The sequence below is a fragment of the Pantherophis guttatus genome, chromosome 2 (assembly GCF_059756535.1).
Source record: "Pantherophis guttatus breed Tessera chromosome 2, ASM5975653v1, whole genome shotgun sequence".
In the NCBI taxonomy this organism is placed as follows: domain Eukaryota; kingdom Metazoa; phylum Chordata; class Lepidosauria; order Squamata; family Colubridae; genus Pantherophis; species Pantherophis guttatus.
Window position 1 is genome coordinate 226068418 of NC_142064.1, and position 17675 is coordinate 226086092.

Sequence of the window (17675 nt, forward strand, 5' to 3'; positions counted from 1 at the left end):
AAATCTGGCATGATTTTTTCCATGACTGGTACTTCTGGAATTCGGGAGTGGGGGGGGGGGTGGGGGGTTGTTACTGAAATTTCTAGAAATGGAAGTAAAAGGTTGTCTGATTCACTGAGTTTAAATGTCATGATAAGCATAAAATCAATAAAATGCTCCAGACCCTATCTGACATTTATTTGTTTCTATAAAAGGAATATTTATTTACAGGGCTTACATAGCCACTATCTCTTACAGTGGAATTTTGTGAATTTGGAAAGTCTACCAAGCAACCATTCTGGGTGAGCCCATGTGGTTTTAATAACAACAATAATAAAAATTTACAATCACATTTGTGAGTTTCAAATTTGTTTTGTAAGAATTTGATATTATTAAACCTGTATTTAAAAAAACTCATTCATTAAATATTAGTGTTTTGTTCCCAAAAACTATATAGAAATATTAACCTATTTAATCCAATAACTTTTCACATTTGCTTTTATTTTTAATTTATATAGTCACTTAGAAATTGTTTTTATTCAAAAATACTCTCAACATTTAGGTCATCCATTTGCAACATGATATAATCCATCACCAACTGGTAATCATGTGCCAGAAACCAAAATACAAATTGATTCACTACAGGAGTCTACCTGCTCTGGAACTGGTCTTTCAAGTTTATTTGCCGAATGATGCCACCGTTTTCACAAGGCTTGTGAGTAATAGGAATAGTTGTATAATATTGAGAGTGTAGAGTTGAATGGCATATCATTGAAAGAACTATACTTATTTATTCATTATTACTGCTTGTTTCTTTATGGTTCCTCTAATCACATTGTATGGATCCTATATGCTGTTGTTTGATATACAGTTGGGGCATCATATTTTGTTTGATATACTGGCTGGGGCATGTCGTGAGAATGGCTGATGGTTGGATTCCGAAAGATCTCTTGTATGGAGAATTAGTGCAGGGAAAGCGCCTCAGAGGGAGACCACAGCTGCGATATAAGGATACCTGCAAGAGGGACCTAAAGGCCCTGGGAATGGACATTAACAACTGAGAAACCTTGACCTCTGATCATTCAGCTTGGAGGCTAAAGACGCAGCATGGCCTTCTCCAATTCGAAGAGACACTTGTTCAGCAGGCTGAGGCAAAGAGGCAGTCCCGGAACCAGCGAAATCTGGGGGCTGGGCAGGGGACAGAATGTATCTGCCCTCAGTGTGGAAGGGATTGCCACTCTCGAATTGGCCTTTTTAGTCACACTAGATGCTGTTTTAGGACCTCTTTCCAGAGCACGATACCATTGTCTCTTGAGACTGAAGGATGCCAATGATGATGATATACAATATCTGGCTATATCTCTGCAGCTAGTCATATAGGAGAAAAAGGTTCTAATTGTGGAGGCATATGTGGAGATTTTTAAATATTTGTACTGAATTTATTATCCCAAGACTCTTGAATGATGAGCACTTCTATTACACACAAAGTAAAAAAAAAATGGTGAAAAAATGGTGAAAAAATGGTATAAAATAGATATGACCAGCTATCTTTCAGCTTTCACTATAGATGGAGACTTTTCCTAAAGTAATATCATTCTTGCCAAGTTGTCTTTTAGACATTCCCATCTAAAAAAAAGACATTCTTTTTTTAATCATGATTTTGGACTAATGATACTGAACTGCCTTTACTTTGCATAAAACAATGCTGTTAATAGTGAAAATGTGGAACAATACCAGAAAATATATGGGAAATGGCATGGAAAACACTTTTACTAATGTTTATATGCTTAACATTTCAGTTTCATGTACATAGTTGTTTTGATTCCTCTGTGTCAGGAAAGAGAAAAACCAGGAACAGAAGCTGTTTATCTGAAAACAGACCCATTTTTAATGTTTTTATTAGGTGAAAAAGCCATGATTTGAGAGCTATGATAAAGCTGTTGTTTATTCTGACCCCCCCCCCTTTTCTTTTTTTAATGTGGACTAAACTATAAACAAAGTAGGCAACTTTTGTGTTCAGCAAACTAAAATAATTCGCATATTTCAGGACAGATCACTTTTTATTGGCCTGAAATCTGGCATCGTGGATATTTTAAGTATTCTAGAGGAAAACGATGAAGTGACATTTCCTGAAAAAGGTATGAAATTCATTGTTAATCATTTAATGTACAAATAAATTAGAAGAATTAAAACACAAATCTCTGTATTATATATATATTTTTCTAGCATACACCACTAACACAGTTTTCCCCCTTACCTGGATACATGATTCTATGGCTGGGCTCAAAACAAACAAAGTAAGAAAAAAAGGAATAGTTTATTTATTTATTTATTATTTATTTATTTATTATTGCGATTTATATGCCGCCTTTCTCCCTAGGGACTCAAGGCGGCTTACAAAATGACAAATTCCAATACAAATCACAATGAAATAAATTAAAATCAACAACCCTATTAAAAACAGTTTAAAATTATAACAGTATATCCCCAAATGGATCAGTTGAATTGACGAAAGAGCCACGTCTTCAGCTCGCGATGGAAGGAAAGAAGGTCGAGGGATATCCTGAGCTTATGACAACAGTTAGAGTTCACATATGTTCAGTTAAGAACAGAGGATACCACATTAATGATTATCATGCTGTGTAAATCCATCTGATTGCAAATAGGTGGAGTTGATTGCTCCATTTATTTGCAGCAGATGCACAATTTAATTCACTTAGGTTGTCATAATAACAATCTAGTTTCTGTTCCTTGATGAGTTCTATCTGTAAATCAGATTCTTATTGTTTAGTTGGGCATCATGCCCAGAAAAGGCAACTTAAATATTGTGCAACCGTTATTTAAATCACAAGGCTCTTCAAATAGATAAAATGACTATTAAGTAAGTACATGAATGCAATATCTATAGTTAAATCCTCTGGGCCTAATTATTCTAGTTTTCTTTCATTTTTAGATCTAGTTTTGTCTGGTTGTCATATTATTGTTATAAGAGAAATATTCATTTGGCCCTTAATTGATAACTGCTGTATAGATCATACATATGTAATCCCCAAAAAAATCAGTCTCTGTTTTTTTTCTGATTAAATATTACTAGGAAGAGATGGGCTAAGCTGATGGTGATGCCAGAAAACTGAGTAATTTGTTCATAACTCACAAGACATCTTCCCTGAATTAATACCTTACTGTATAGTACAGTTCTTGTTGCCTATTTAATTCCACCCAGAAACATTCCAGTTAGGAATTCTGTAATCCTCTTCAAATATTTTACACAGTTTAACTTTTGTTGTCCAGATGCTTTCAAGTCTTCGTGACTTGTTGGACATCATGTTGCCAGACTATCAGTAACTGGAATTACAACTCCAGTTAATTAATATTTATTTTTCTTTTTTTATTTATTAAATCTTTTTGAATAAACGATTAAAAACAAAGAGGGAAATCCCAGTAGTTTACAAAGACATGATGTATCTCAACTATCTCATCCGTAACAATAAATATTAAATACTTATTTAAAATATGAAAGAATTTCTCTCCTGAGCAGTGTTTAAGCCCTAAATGAGGACCTACATTTTCTGCCTGGAAATTTTCTTCCTTTCTTCAGTATTTCTATTATATTATTATTCTGCAGCCAATTTCGGAACCCAGAAATGAAGACAGAGAGAGAACCCACAAGGATGCAATTAGCTAATGTTCTTTAGTTTTTAAAATGGGCACTTAGAATACATTCCAAGCTCCTTTTATTGTGAATCAGTTCTCATGAGAAACAGACCACTTAGGGATAATTTTGAAGATCAATCTTTAACTGGAACCAGAGCGTCTCTTGCTAGGACTGATATATTAACAATTAGAAAAGGGCACTTGAACAATTATGAAATATTTGTAATGGAGGAATGGTTGGTAAAGATGACAGAATTAACAAAAATGGCAAAATGATTTGTCTGATTAGAGAAACAACAGTAACCTCATTTATTAGTGAGTGGAAACCCCTTATGGTTTTTTTGCTGAAGAAAGAAAGAAAAAAGAAATATGTGAATGTATGGGTTTGATAACTAAGAAGAGCTAGATTATGGAACGAAGAAAATTATATGTAATCTTCAAGCAAGAGTTTCCTTGAGATGGGTGGCATATAAGTTTGATAAATAAATAAGGGAGCAAAATGTAAATGCATTTATAACTATTGTTAAAAAGGTAGGAGCTGTGTCTTTATCATCTTTTTCATTTTCTTTCTTATCCATTCATTATTTTTCTTTTCTCTATTTCCTCTTTAATGTTTGTAATGTTTTTACTTTGTTAAAAATTACTTTAATAAAAATTATAAAAGAAATGGTAAGACCACCAACAAAGAGACAGGTAGCTTTCCTATGTTTCCAGGAAGGCCTTTATTGTATAAAAATTTATTTCCTAATCTCTGCCGTATTATTTTTCACCAACCCTATGCCATGTTACAGAATGTGTGATATATACTGTATCTTTGAATAATTCCTGTACAGCCCTATGGGCAATTCTATTCTGCTTTTTTGCTTGAGCTTACAACAAAATTGTTAGCTGTTGCTGCCAGCTGCTCTTGTGAACTGCAAAATTATCTTTGCATGGTCTCTCAGTCTATCCTGAGGGAGGGAGGGAGGAAGGAAGGTGCTTGACCAGACACTGACTTGCTGTAGGCTTTCAGTATCTCTGCTGGTCTGATGAGGCTGCTGAACATTGCTACCCTTTCAGCTTATTTGCTATTTGTTGAAATTCAAGCCTGCTCCTTTTTTTACTATCAATCATCTCCTAAGTTGGCTGCTGCAAATTCTAATTTTCTGCTAACGAAACATACATTTTCTTAGGGGGGGGGAGGGGGGGAGGGAGATTCTATCAGAATTTTTCTTTTATAAATAGAAACTAGGTATGTTGAAACCAGGTGTGTTGCCTTAAAGTCAGTGGCCCCTGCTGGCCACTGGAAAGAGTTCCCTCCCCACTTATCTGTTTTTAGCTGTTTTTTTTTTTTAAATAAATATTAGATTTTGGAAAGAAAAACCTTGAAAATATGCTTTATATGCATCTCGATACTATGTAAAAGAGAAGAGTAATTGCTCTACATATGGAAATGAGGTACAATAAAGGGTTGATGGATAGTTCAGTGTTACTTCCTTTTAATTGAGTCATCTCTCACTATTTAGTCATCCCTCTGCACTCCCAATGCTTTCAAGGAAGACATAGGCCGCTGTAATTTATTGTCTCATTTAACTTTCCAATAGATTGTAATGGAAACAAGTGATATGTTTAAGAAGGCAGTTGAGTCAGTTTCCCATTTAATTTAATGCACAATTAGCACATGTACTGTTTATGAGTAATGTACTGCTACTACTGTTATGACAGTGTTAAATTCATAGCTTATTGCATGTTAAAAGGCTTTCCTGACAGAGTTTAATGTTAGCCAACTGCACCTGCCAGATACAGTATGTAAAAGCTACCACCATCACCAGGTTTGTAGCCTTTATTCTATGCAGAACATAATTGGCACATGGAAAGTACATGAAAAGAAAAGGTGTTTGATACCTTTCATGCAGTCGATGCTGTATTAAGATCAGTCTTTGCACAACAAGAATATGTTGTCTTTGGCCAGCATACTATGTAGCAAATTAAAAATGTAATGATAACAAACGTTGTAATTATAAATATTGCCATTGAGTTTTATCATTCATATATTCATCTCTTAACACAGAATATCTTTTTTTAAAAATTGATCTTCATCAGCTATCAGTTGGTCCAAAGTCAATATCTCTGCTTCCATCCAGTATTTCTATATGATCATTTTCCTCCCATATTTAAAATTGGGCTTCTCCAGAAAATTAATTTGGCATGGGAAAAAGGGTCAGATCTTTCTTTATTAGATGGTACATAACTTTCTAACTGATGTAATTGTTTCCAGAGACAGTAGAGTTTTAATATATTTAGATCCTGGCCATCCAACCAAAAGTGCTCTGTCTGCATGTACATTCCAAAGTTGCCCAAATTAGAAAATTAACACCAATTGTTGTTGGTTTTCAGTATTTACTGTAATGCTTGACAATCTGTAAGCATGATGATATAGCTCCAGTTTTGAAAAACTGATGAGGAAATTTGAAAATTTCCTCATCAATTGGTAATTGCACTTTCTGTAAAAATATTCTCAAAATTGAAGAAACCCACAGAAATTATTTTTTGAAAATATTTTCTAGATATTTAAACTGGAATGCCCGCAGAATATACATTAATTTAGGAATAATATTTATTTTCAGAATGTTCTCCTTTCCTCAAAGGGTTAAGATTGAATGACAAGAGACATCTATTGATTTCTGAAGAAATCATTCCACGTATTTTCTTTCTATGTTACTAACTGAACTATATCCTTTAGTACACACATACAGTATCTAAATGTTTAATGGATTTGGAACAAATATGGAATTCATATTCTTTAAATAGAAAGTAATCAAATGTTCACCTATTGACCCAATTTTGATTTGGATTGGTTAATACAATATTTAATGTTTAATTTAAATTTCCATTTAAATTTTATAGATTTTTTTCTTTTTCACCTCTAATAATTGGAATCATAGTGCTTTCTTTCATTTTAAATGATTAGCAAAGATCTTACCAGCTCTTTCTCCATTTTTCCAATATCTCTCATAAACATGTTAATATAAATTCTGTCTGCTGTAATAGTAGTTAATTCATATATTTTTTTCTATATTTCCCTTTAGACAGCTGTAGCTGGGCATCTACCATCTGTGTCCATAATGTTTCAGTTCATCTTTCAAATTATTTTCCCTTTTATTTTTAATCTTATTTTTGATGCATAAAGGATAATTCTACCTTGAAAATATGCTTTATATGCTTCTCATTTAAAAAAATATTGAATTCAAATCAAAAGCTTTATCAGTCAATAGGGAAACATTAAAACACTAATGTCTTGATACCTTAGTGGGTTTCTGAAATGCACATTTCAAAGCCATTGTACAATAGGGTGATAGAAGGTCAATGTTATTAAAAAGTAATGAAGCCTAATAAAATTCTGGAGGACATTTAAATAAAATAAAATGTAGCCTTTTAATTGCATGCCAGGAGTCTATTAAACTCAGTTCTTTCATATAAATCTTAATCTTCATATAAATCTTATAAATCTTACTAATGATTTTTTGGAGTGGCAGTATATTTCTTTCAATTTCAGTATCCAATATTTCATTGAAATTTAAATTTGATCCATAAACATTAACTATAATTACTGCAATATCTGTTATTTTAGCCCATAAAATTAAATAGTGTCAGTAATGACTTCTATATCAATTGGGAATCCAAGCCCATTAACGATTATCAGAGATAATATGTCTATTTTAACCTTGATCATTCCTTTTATTTTTAACAATCTTTATTTTTTTTCTAATTCCTTCAAATAATGTCCTAAAACTGGATTGCTTTTCAGATTTTTTTTTTATCACTTCTCATAAAATCCTTCAAAACTAGTCTCTTTTGTAAATACAGTATAGGGAAGTTATCTAGGTCGGTGTTTTTTGTTGTTATTTGCAAATCTCTTTTAATTACTAAGACATCAGCAGTGTAGCATATTTTTCCATATCATTCTTGCAGCCTGTCATTTTTAAATGCACTTTCAAATAAGTCTCTGACTTACCTGGAAAAAGCTGTTCTGTTTCCATGATATTCATGATATTTTTAAAAGACAGTCTATCTATAATGGCAATTATAATCTTAAAATTAACTTCTGTGAAAATTGTTCACAAGTATCCTTTAATATGTCCATTGTTTAATCATTTTTCTGTGTATCGGTAAGTCAAATGTAAGTGTTATTCTTCTTTAATTGTAAATTTTAGTTCCTTCTGATCCCTCTAGTATCTAACGTTGATAATCCCATCCTGTCATTTTTTTTTTTAATTCAAAAATACAGCAAGGATGGAAGGATTCTTAATTTCGAAAACTTATTTCAAATCCATCTGGACCCTTAGTCCATTTGTAACTTTCCAAAATTCCATGCTGTAATCACCCTTTTGCTATTTATTTCAAAAATGAATTTTTAAAATTCCTTAGACTTATATTTGAAAGTCTTTTTGCTAAGGATTGAAGGAAACTCATCCTGTATTATAAAACTTGTTGTAGGTTTCTATTAACTGAAAAATAGTTAAGAAACACTTTCTGAAAGTGGTTAAGAAATGAGGCTGGGCAAATCTTAATCACTGAGTTACATTTGGGAATCTTATGATTTCTCCTTTTTCTGGCAGACTTTGCTGGGTAGAATTCATTGTCATGTTGCTTCATGATCTTCACAATGCCATTCCTGCTCCTTCAGGGACACCTAATTTGCTATGAATTCTCAGAAGTTTTTATTTATAATATTTGCACCGTGTCTTGAAATAAAGCTTTCTTGGACAATTACGCTAAAATAACAGGCCACATGCATCTTTAGAGTTCGGGGAACAAATAACAACTGAAGTTAAAACTGTTGAGAACATTTGCTGATTAAAATAAGCAGAAACAGGGCTATACCAACAACTTTTCTGACCTAATTTAGGACAGACCCTAGCTCAAATAATTTTTAAATATTATCTTATATACCAGGAGTAATGCTTACGCATTGAAATACTCATTGGGAACTGTTTTGACATTGAAAGATGCATTACCAGGACTTACTGTATATAAGGAAAATTGAAGTGCTTGAAAAAAAAATCCGGTGATTTACAGTATGTTAAAGTGTAAGTGTGAATTGTTTTTTTTTTATTATCGAAGGGTATTCTTCGATACAGGGCACTCTCTGTAAATTTTAGTCATACTATGGTTTGTAGTATTATTGTACAAAACTAGCCATACAGCAATTAACCAATCTATAGAAACAGAGAAAAATCCTGTAGATAGTATTAAAATATGTTTTAAATGGCAGGTATATTCAAACTGTAGAATTATGTACGATAATTGAGAACTGATGCTTACGTTCTATCTTCAAGAGAAAATAGAAGAAAAAAATCTTCCGGCAACCTACCATGAGGGTCCTGTGATATCAGTGGATTCCTGCAAGAGTCTTTCTGTCTTTCTGAGTTGTGGGTAGGTAAATAAATCAATGTTGCCCTTCTATAAAATAAGGTCATAAAGTGATGAAATAGAGCAAAGATGATTGCAAACAAACCAGTGCCTCTTGTTTTTAAAAAAATGAAAGATTGGTACTCTGAAAAATAAAGCTTGGCAGGGTATTTGGTGGCTATTCCTTAATTTTCAATTTGGATTTTTGATTAGGAGGGCTGCCGCAGCTACTTCTAAAACATTCTTACTGCTATCCAGCAACGTGGTATTGCCTTTTCCTTTAGAACCTAACAAACTCTACATTATAGGAAGCACCCATGGCATCTTATCCAAAGCCTTTTCAAATCTAGTACTTACGTCGTATTTCAGAAGAGTTGCTTGTGTTTCATAACATCTCATTTTCAGTTTTATAGAAATGCATGGAATCGCATTGAGAAATTCTTTTTAGCTACATTTACTTAAGACATTTTATTTTTAATTCTACTTTTGTTGAAAAGTAGGATAATTGGCATGTCATGGGGTTCTTGAGCAAATGTTTCACTGAAGTCAAGATATATTGTGCCTATAACAACCCCATGATTTATCTGCCTAATTTGCATTTGGTTATTTTGTCCAATACTTTGCTGAAATCAAATATATTATGTCTGTAGTGTTCCAGTAACCCTTTAAGGAAGTTAATAAAATGTACACTGTTTAAAGGCAGATAAATGAGGGAAATCTACATATACAGTTAATTTAAAATAATAAAACAACACAATAAAGTTAATATGGCAAGATTTATAGTAACAAATTGAAGTTGATTTCTGGTATTTTTAATGTGTATCTTTATGACTTCCTCCAGAATCATCCAGGTTTTGATGCCTGAATGCAGTGGCAGATTGAGGCTTACTGGTGCCCTAAGCATTGGCAAATCTTGGTGCCCCCCTCCTTTCAATGAAGAACCAATCTTCATTGTTGTTGTTTTTTTCTTTCTCAACTTTGTGGTGCCCCCTTTGGGCCTGGTACCCTAAGCACGTGCTTAATCTGCTTAATGGTTAATACACCACTGCCTGAATTATTGGCCTGAGTTTGCCTTAATCCTCTATTTCCTCTTTGTTCTCCTCCAATCATGTGGCCAATTCTCCAGGATTTGTCCACGATTGGGCAGATTATAAATTAATTCCTCCATTGCTTTAGGATGCAATGCATTCAGTCAAGGAAGTTTCAAGTCATGCAGAGTAAAGAGGGATTACCTGATCAGATTTAATCACACTATCTTCACAATTTCCTGTTGGAGGTCTGAACTAAAAAAAATTGAATACCTCTGACTTTTTTTTAAATGACATATTAGTATTTTATATTCTTCACTGAGCAACTAGTATGCTGATTTTTTTTCATTTTTCTTTTTGAATATAAATTAAAGAAGCCATGTGTAACCACTGTGCAACTCGGCTCTTCCAATGAAATAAGCTAGAATTGTTTCGTGTTACAATGAGGAATTTAGGCAGAGTCTTAGATTCCTCTGTGAAATTCCATCTTATTTCTTCTCTTTGTTCCTCCATTAACACTGCTTCTTTGTGGCCTAACCCTCTTTACATTTTTTGTAGTTTTTTTTTGTTTTATTTCTAGACCTTCTTTAAGTTTTGTGTGTACAGTAATGTGTCTTCTGAATCCTCATTTTTTTTCCTCATAGGAATCAGATGCAGTTGTATTTTTATTATCTCCTCCTTTAGGAATTCCCATCCAGCTGAGAATCTTTTCTGATCTTGTTGCTCTTGCCTCTCTTTGTTCTTTTGCATCTTTTGACCTTTCTCCTTCTCTTATTGCTCTTTCTTCTTGTTCTTTTGTCCTCTCTCTTGTTTTCTCTTCTTTTTCTTTCACGGCTTCTTTTTGGTATCTGGTCTCTAAAAAAAAAAAAACCCAAGTCGAACAGCCTTATCCAACTGCTTATTCCAGGCAAAAAGTGAAAAACAAAAAAGTAAAAACAAAAGACAAAAGAGTAGCTACAAAAAGAAAAGAAAGAAACAACAATTACTTCAAAAGTAGTAAAGGTAAATAAAAAAATTAAAAAAAACTAACAAGTAATTCCATTACTTCAATTTGAAAAGATTTTTTCTTGTACAAACTTTCAAGAGACTCACTGTTCAGCTAGTCTTAAAAACAACACTCCCAGTGTGCCTCTCTTTCTTAAACATCACAGTTTCTTATCAGTCCAGCCAACCTTGTCAGGGTCAGCCTTATTCTTGTTTAAGTTATTTAGTTCAATGTCTTTTTTCTAGTGCCTCCAGATGGCGCTGCAGTTTATTTTCAGTCAGCAAAAAGAGAAAAAGTTTTTTAAACTAATTTCCTTCTGTCATTTCTATTTAATTCAATTCAAATTCATTTTAAGTTCATTTAATAATAAAAATACTCAATCAGGCTTTCTATCTTCTCCTATTTCCAAATCAGTTCTTTCAGTTCATTCAATTTTCCCCTTTCCTTGGACCTCCTCACTTTCTTCGCCACTATGATGCTAGAGGCAGAGAGCCGACACAGGCTCACTCTCCCCTCCTCTTTTTGTGTCGCTTCTTTTTACTTTGTGCTAATTCCAGGCGGTTATGAAAGGAACTGTATATATAAAAAGCCAATTTCTCACCCAGATGATCCACTCTGTCTTTTGCTTTCTCGCTTCAGTTGTGGCTGTCCCAGCTTCTTAGCAGCACTTATGGCCACTTTCTCAGCCATCCGGTATGAAAGGCTTCTCCCGATTAGCTAGGGAACTTGCAACTTCCCTGTGTTAGCCAGTCCGTGCTTCTCTTGTTCACTGTCCCTACAGGACAGTTTCGGTCAATAAAGACCCCAAATGGATGAGATATCAATGGTCCCCCAGGAGCTCCCGAAGCACACATGTTTCACCACGATGCTGGCCATGCCCCCGTCCCGAAAATGTGAACTGTATGTAGAAATGTAAAAAAAAAAAAATAGTCATTTTAATAAATTTAATCTGAAAGTTATTTGACAAAATTAAAAAAAAAATCATTTTATTTGAATTTTGAAAAGGAAGCATTTTTCTTTATTCATCTAAGGCAGGGCTGTCAAACTCCCGGCCCACAGGCCATATGTGTCACATGCTGGCCACACCCATGCCCGGTTTAGCGAAGGCGAAAAAAATCCCAATCATGTGACACCGCCATGACAACATGAGTTTGACACCCCTGATCTAAGGTATTGAACTATTCCCTCTGTAAAACACAGTTTTGGGATGAAATTTGATTACAAGCTAAATTGAAACAAAAATGTCTATACAGTTTGCTTCCTATGTATTTTAGTGGTATGTGAATTTTGCACTTAAGCATTTGCCTAAAAATAAATTCTGTATTATGATTATTTCTTTTATTTTCTAGTTCAGATGCTGCAATAAAACTATGGAATATTCACAAAGACCTAATAGCTGACATCACACTTGATAATACTTTAAGCACCGCCTGTTTCCTCAATAGTTCTGGTGATATTTTACTGGCTTTCAAAAATGATATTTATATCTTATATCACAGTAAAATGTTACACATTTTGAGAAGTAGTATCCAAACTGCCAGAGTTTCAGAAGCAGGTAAACTTAATTATGATATTAATTGAGTAGTGTTTTTTTTTAATCAATCTACCCCAACTCTTAATTCAGATGCATACATTACTACATTTAATGAAATTTAAGACTGTCTAATATTGCAGCCTCTTTGTGTCAAGTGATAAGTTGTTCTATGTGTTATTAGGGAATTCGTTATTTGGATTCTCAGATAGCTAAAGAATTTACACAAAAAATGGAGGTAACAACAAATTTTGGGAAATTTACAGAAATATGAACTGCAGAAAAATAATTACATGGAAGGGGAATTAAAAACATGAATAATGTTTGTGCATACCTACTGAACATGGAAGTTATTATACATAGCCTATTTCCAAAGACACCCCCTTACCCCACTTTGACACATAGCCATAAGATTGCAAGCATGGAAACTGTACATATCTCTGGGGGAACTGGAGGAGCTATTTCAGACGGCAAAGCCTCAACAGAGAAGTCGCACTTCCTGAGTCTGCAAGATGACATTTAATTGAAGGCACCTGGATACACCTATTCTCCCTGATTGTCCTGAATGGGAAGAAATAAGTAAAGACAGGTAATCAGGTCCCATGCCATGAAGGGCTTTACAGGTTTTGACCTGCATCTTGAATTGCATTTTGAAGCCAACTGGTAACCAATGCAGTTTGTAAAGCAATGTTGAGACATGGGGATAATGAAAAAAACCCATACTGCCCACACTGCATTTTGAACCAGCTGTTGCTTTGAGATGATCCTCAAGGATAGCCCCATGTAGAACATGTTGCAATTTTGAAGGGACAAGAACATAAATGATCTTTTTGGGAACTCTTCAAAGTTTCTTCAAGGATTACCTGCAAGTCCAGAGGACCCTCAATTACTTGCCTGCATTATTAATACCATTTTTGAATGCGTACTAGTTCAACAAAGCAAGTTATTTGCTGTGAAAATCCCAGTTGGCAAAATTGGGGGTTACCAAAACTCACAAACTAGTTCTTTCTTTATAAGAAGTGTTTCCAAGTGATTCATGCTTAATGCTACCCATCGAAAATATAATATTGCCATTCCACTTTTTTCCTTAGCAAGGGATGCAATAACTATTATTAGGAGAAATGATAGTTCCTTTCATGAGTAAAGTTCATGACACATTTACATATCTTTATAATATGAGCTATGAATAGTGAAGTTATTTGAAATAGTAACTCCTGGTTATGAGCATCTGCAGCAAACCAAGATTACATCAAAATGGTGACATACACCTGGTAATGTCATGATGCAAACCCCCTAGATTCTTTTAGATTCTTGTGTCATTGCAAGTCCTAAGTTGTGGTATTTTATCATGACATCTATTTTGTTACCTGCTCATACCCATGCTTCTGATTAAATGTAACAAAGGAAGGACAAAGTGCTTCATACTATTGAATATGAGAAGCTGAACTTATTTAAGGCTGGTCCAAATTTTATTACACGTAACCTATGTCTCCAAGAACTCAAAACGGCACCAGGTTTGGCAGGGTAAGGATTTAAGAAAAACAAATTGTGTTCGCTACTCATTTGAGCAAAGTACAGAAGAATATCAGTAATGCGTAGAAGAAAAACATGATATTATGAAGAGAGAGAAGTTCCCCAATGATGAGCTCCAGCATGAACCCGAAAGCTTGGAAGAATAAACCTTTGTTCCTGGTGACCAGCTCAGATTGGATCCTGCAACATTATCTGGGACATGTTCATTCACAAGAAAAGCAAATTAGGTTTCCTTGCTTAATTCTAATTTTTTTTAAAAAAATTAAGTGTTTTTTTTAAATAAAATACTTTATCATGTAGCGTACAAGTATCTCCATTGTGATCTCTTTTCTAGAATCCTATATTTTTGAAAGCCAGCTTTTAGATTATCAATACAAAATGGATGTCCCTAAATCGATTGAGATGGCTTCATATCTGGTATGTACTCTTTTGATATTACTTTAATCAGCTGAGCACCTGAAACCACACTGAGTATTAAAGTCATAGACCAGTAAACTAAACAGCATTTAATATTAGATGCAAAGTCTGCCACCCTCTGTTAGCTGTACTCTAGCATAATAACACCAAGGGGAAATTCTAGTTGTGGGATTTCTTTAGAATGTAAGTTTAGAATATGGTATTAACAAAAATATTTTTTCTGTATCATGTGTACAAGTATGTTCCTACATGATGTTTTCTGTTTTTTTAAATATTAAGAATTCAGTAGATGCTTAGCTTTATTTCTCATCATATTTCACTTTTCATACAGTGCAAATCACTTAATTCACTGAGAATTCAGTCCTTTACTCACCTTAGCATAAGCCTCATTTCATTAATTAAGAGGCAAAATATACAAGACAGCATTGTAAATCTTATGTATAAAACTTTCTAACACAGATATCAAATAGCTACATTTTCATGTATATTAAAAGTTATAGTGCCATAGGTATATTTACTGTTTTTGTTTGTTTTCTTTTGGTTAGGTGCCTTATAAGGGCTATGCCTTTACTGAAGATTTTACATCAGAGCTGGAGGTTTTGCCAGTGAAGAAAGGAATGGTAAGAATACAAATGGCCTGCAATATAAAGAAAAATTTGCTTCTATCCAGTCTTTATGTAGGCCTACAATATAAAGAAAAATATACTTCTATCCTATCTCTACAAGATTTGGCTAGTGTGATTTAATGAATAAAACTGTGAATGGATGAATTAATTAATGATAGTCTCAAAGCAATCAACTTCTTAAGAGTATAATGTAATTATAAAAGAAACAAAATTATTTCCTATTTTACTAGCTGTTTCTTATTATTTTATTGAAGATAGAAAGGAGTTTCAGGGGGGTGCTTTCTAAGTAGCTTTTGTTTTCTTATTTGTCTCATTAGGTGGCTTTTGTTTAGTCTACCTCAGTGAAGTTCTGAAAATAAACCTATATATATAGAAGGGAAAATCACTCACCCTGTAATCACAAAACCTCCAGAACCGTAAAGCCTACAAACTTGAAATTTGCCTCATATGTTCCTCTTGGCTTCTAGGTGCTCACTAAGAAAGGATTTTTTTTAAAGGACCATCAGAGCATTAGTATTTCCTATATTATTATAACACGCTCTGATGGTAATTAGTTAGACGTTCTACTCCCTCTCCCAACTTGAAAATAACTCTGGAGAGAAGGGGATAGCATAGGACAGGCTTCTGTGGGCCAAGGCTGAGGGAGAGAAGGGGAGAGGAGAGGCCAATCGTTAACTACTCATTAATTTTCAAGCTGTGTCGATTTACCGTATCAAGCCCGATCACATATTTTTGTAGTGAAGCACGGTTATCCAGCTAGTAAATCTATAAATGGAGTTCAGAAGGTTTACTTGAAGGAAGGGTGGGATATAAAGTAAAATATAATATCAGAGCTGTTAAATGTTTAATTATTAATCAGTGCAGCGCAACTTTAATAGAGTTGAGAATTAAAGGTCACACTTCTTTGCTTTTGAAGTTGTCATGATTATGTTGTGATGAATATAGCAGGAAAGGAAAAAAGAAAATACTTAAGGTAGCCTACCTTTCTAATAACAATTGCTAATGTATCATTTAGTGAGTCAAATCATAGTTTCTGTAGTGTTTAAAGGGTCCTACAAATAGTGTAAGATATATCCAAATTTGTTTGTATATAATTAATAAGCAATTAATAAAAGAAGTTTGATTTTTTTTAGCATATTACAATCCCAATTATATCTTTTTTTTTTCATCTCTTAGGGATTCTGGCAGATACCAGTAGCTCCCTCAATGATATACTTGTCTCCTTGTACCTCAGAGGCATCTTTAAAAATGTTTGATTTCCTTCTCCAAGCTAGAACTCATGACTTAGAAGAACAAGATAAAGCTAAAAGTAATGTTTTTGAGAATTAATACATTTCTGGCATGAGTATAATACCCATTATTTGAAAGCCATACATTTTCTGTCTTATGAAAACCTATCCCAGACCAACAAGCATACTTTTTGTAGCTTAACAATATCCTCATTTAGTTTGATTGGTGTGCACTAAAAGCTGAATAATGGAGAAAAATTGGGAACTATTATATATTATGATTAAATAATTGCCAGTGAAATGCCCTGGTGCAACACAAAAGGAAAAATCAATTGTACATTTCAACTTGATTATATATGCTTTGTTTTCTTAATCTCATTTATTTGTCCTTCCTATTCCTCCTTTTGCTGCAGTTTGTTTCCACTTTATAGTCTCTTCAGAGCACTATATAGGTAGAAAGATGCGCCCAGCAAGTTAGCTACTTATCACTAACCTGTGGTTCCCAATTCATCGTTTCTGAGTTGTAACAAATTATTGTGGTAGATCTAACAAAAATTGTTATTTCTAATTGTAAGAGGATATCTTGCTTGCTTTGGAAATAAAACAGGACTAGCAAAAGATTTTTGCATATTAAGTAGGACCTCCAAATTTTGTCAAATAAATGGTTGAAACTGTGTAAATTAGTATACTGCACTCCAAATTAGAAACTGAACAATATTTATATGTGTCGAATATTTCCTTTCACATAGTGCAGAGGGAAAGCAAACATCTAAGGTGGACACTGAAGCAGCTGCCATTTTAAGAGATAGAGGGCAGAAATACTATATATTACCTGCCTTTACATACTGTAGAACACTAGAGGTAGATAATTCAACACTACTTCAAATAAAGAAAGAGAGGATGGAATCAAACAAAACATTAACAATTTACTTTAGTTAAGGAACATTCAGTTTCAGTTTAAACTAGTAAAGCGTGCTTTTTCAGCCACAAATTTCTGATTTAAATGATAGAGACTAAATGTGTCGTCTCAACAGATAAGACAATTTGCTTTATTTCCACAGTGTATGAAAGAATGATTGTGACCAAAGATATGAAATATATGCCTGAGCCAAAACCTGAAACACCAGCAAGGTTGGAAATGCCCTTCTTCGGTGTTTCTCCAACTCCATCTTTTATTCAAGTGCCACTTGAGACAACTAAACAGGAAGAAGAGCAGGTTTTTGTGATATTTTGTATAGTTAATGTTAAAACATTACAGGAACAATTCTTTAAGCAAATAAGCTGCAGCTGAATATTTGTGTA

At 33.7% G+C, this 17675-nt stretch overlaps 1 protein-coding gene across 2 annotated transcripts in view; it reads left to right on the forward strand.

Annotated features, from left to right (window-relative positions):
* Positions 1–17675, forward strand: part of LOC117673867 (uncharacterized) — a 68341-nt gene that overhangs the window by 16429 nt on the left and 34237 nt on the right. For both annotated transcript variants that reach the window (XR_015732670.1, XM_034431534.3), the window contains exons 9-16: positions 542–694; positions 2027–2117; positions 8952–9048; positions 12387–12592; positions 14436–14518; positions 15064–15138; positions 16321–16453; positions 17435–17589. Coding sequence is in view for 1 of the 2 variants with exons in the window: in XM_034431534.3 (XP_034287425.2) it covers positions 542–694; positions 2027–2117; positions 8952–9048; positions 12387–12592; positions 14436–14518; positions 15064–15138; positions 16321–16453; positions 17435–17589 (993 nt within the window). In the remaining variant the exon portion in view is untranslated. The remainder of the gene's footprint in view (positions 1–541; positions 695–2026; positions 2118–8951; positions 9049–12386; positions 12593–14435; positions 14519–15063; positions 15139–16320; positions 16454–17434; positions 17590–17675) is intronic.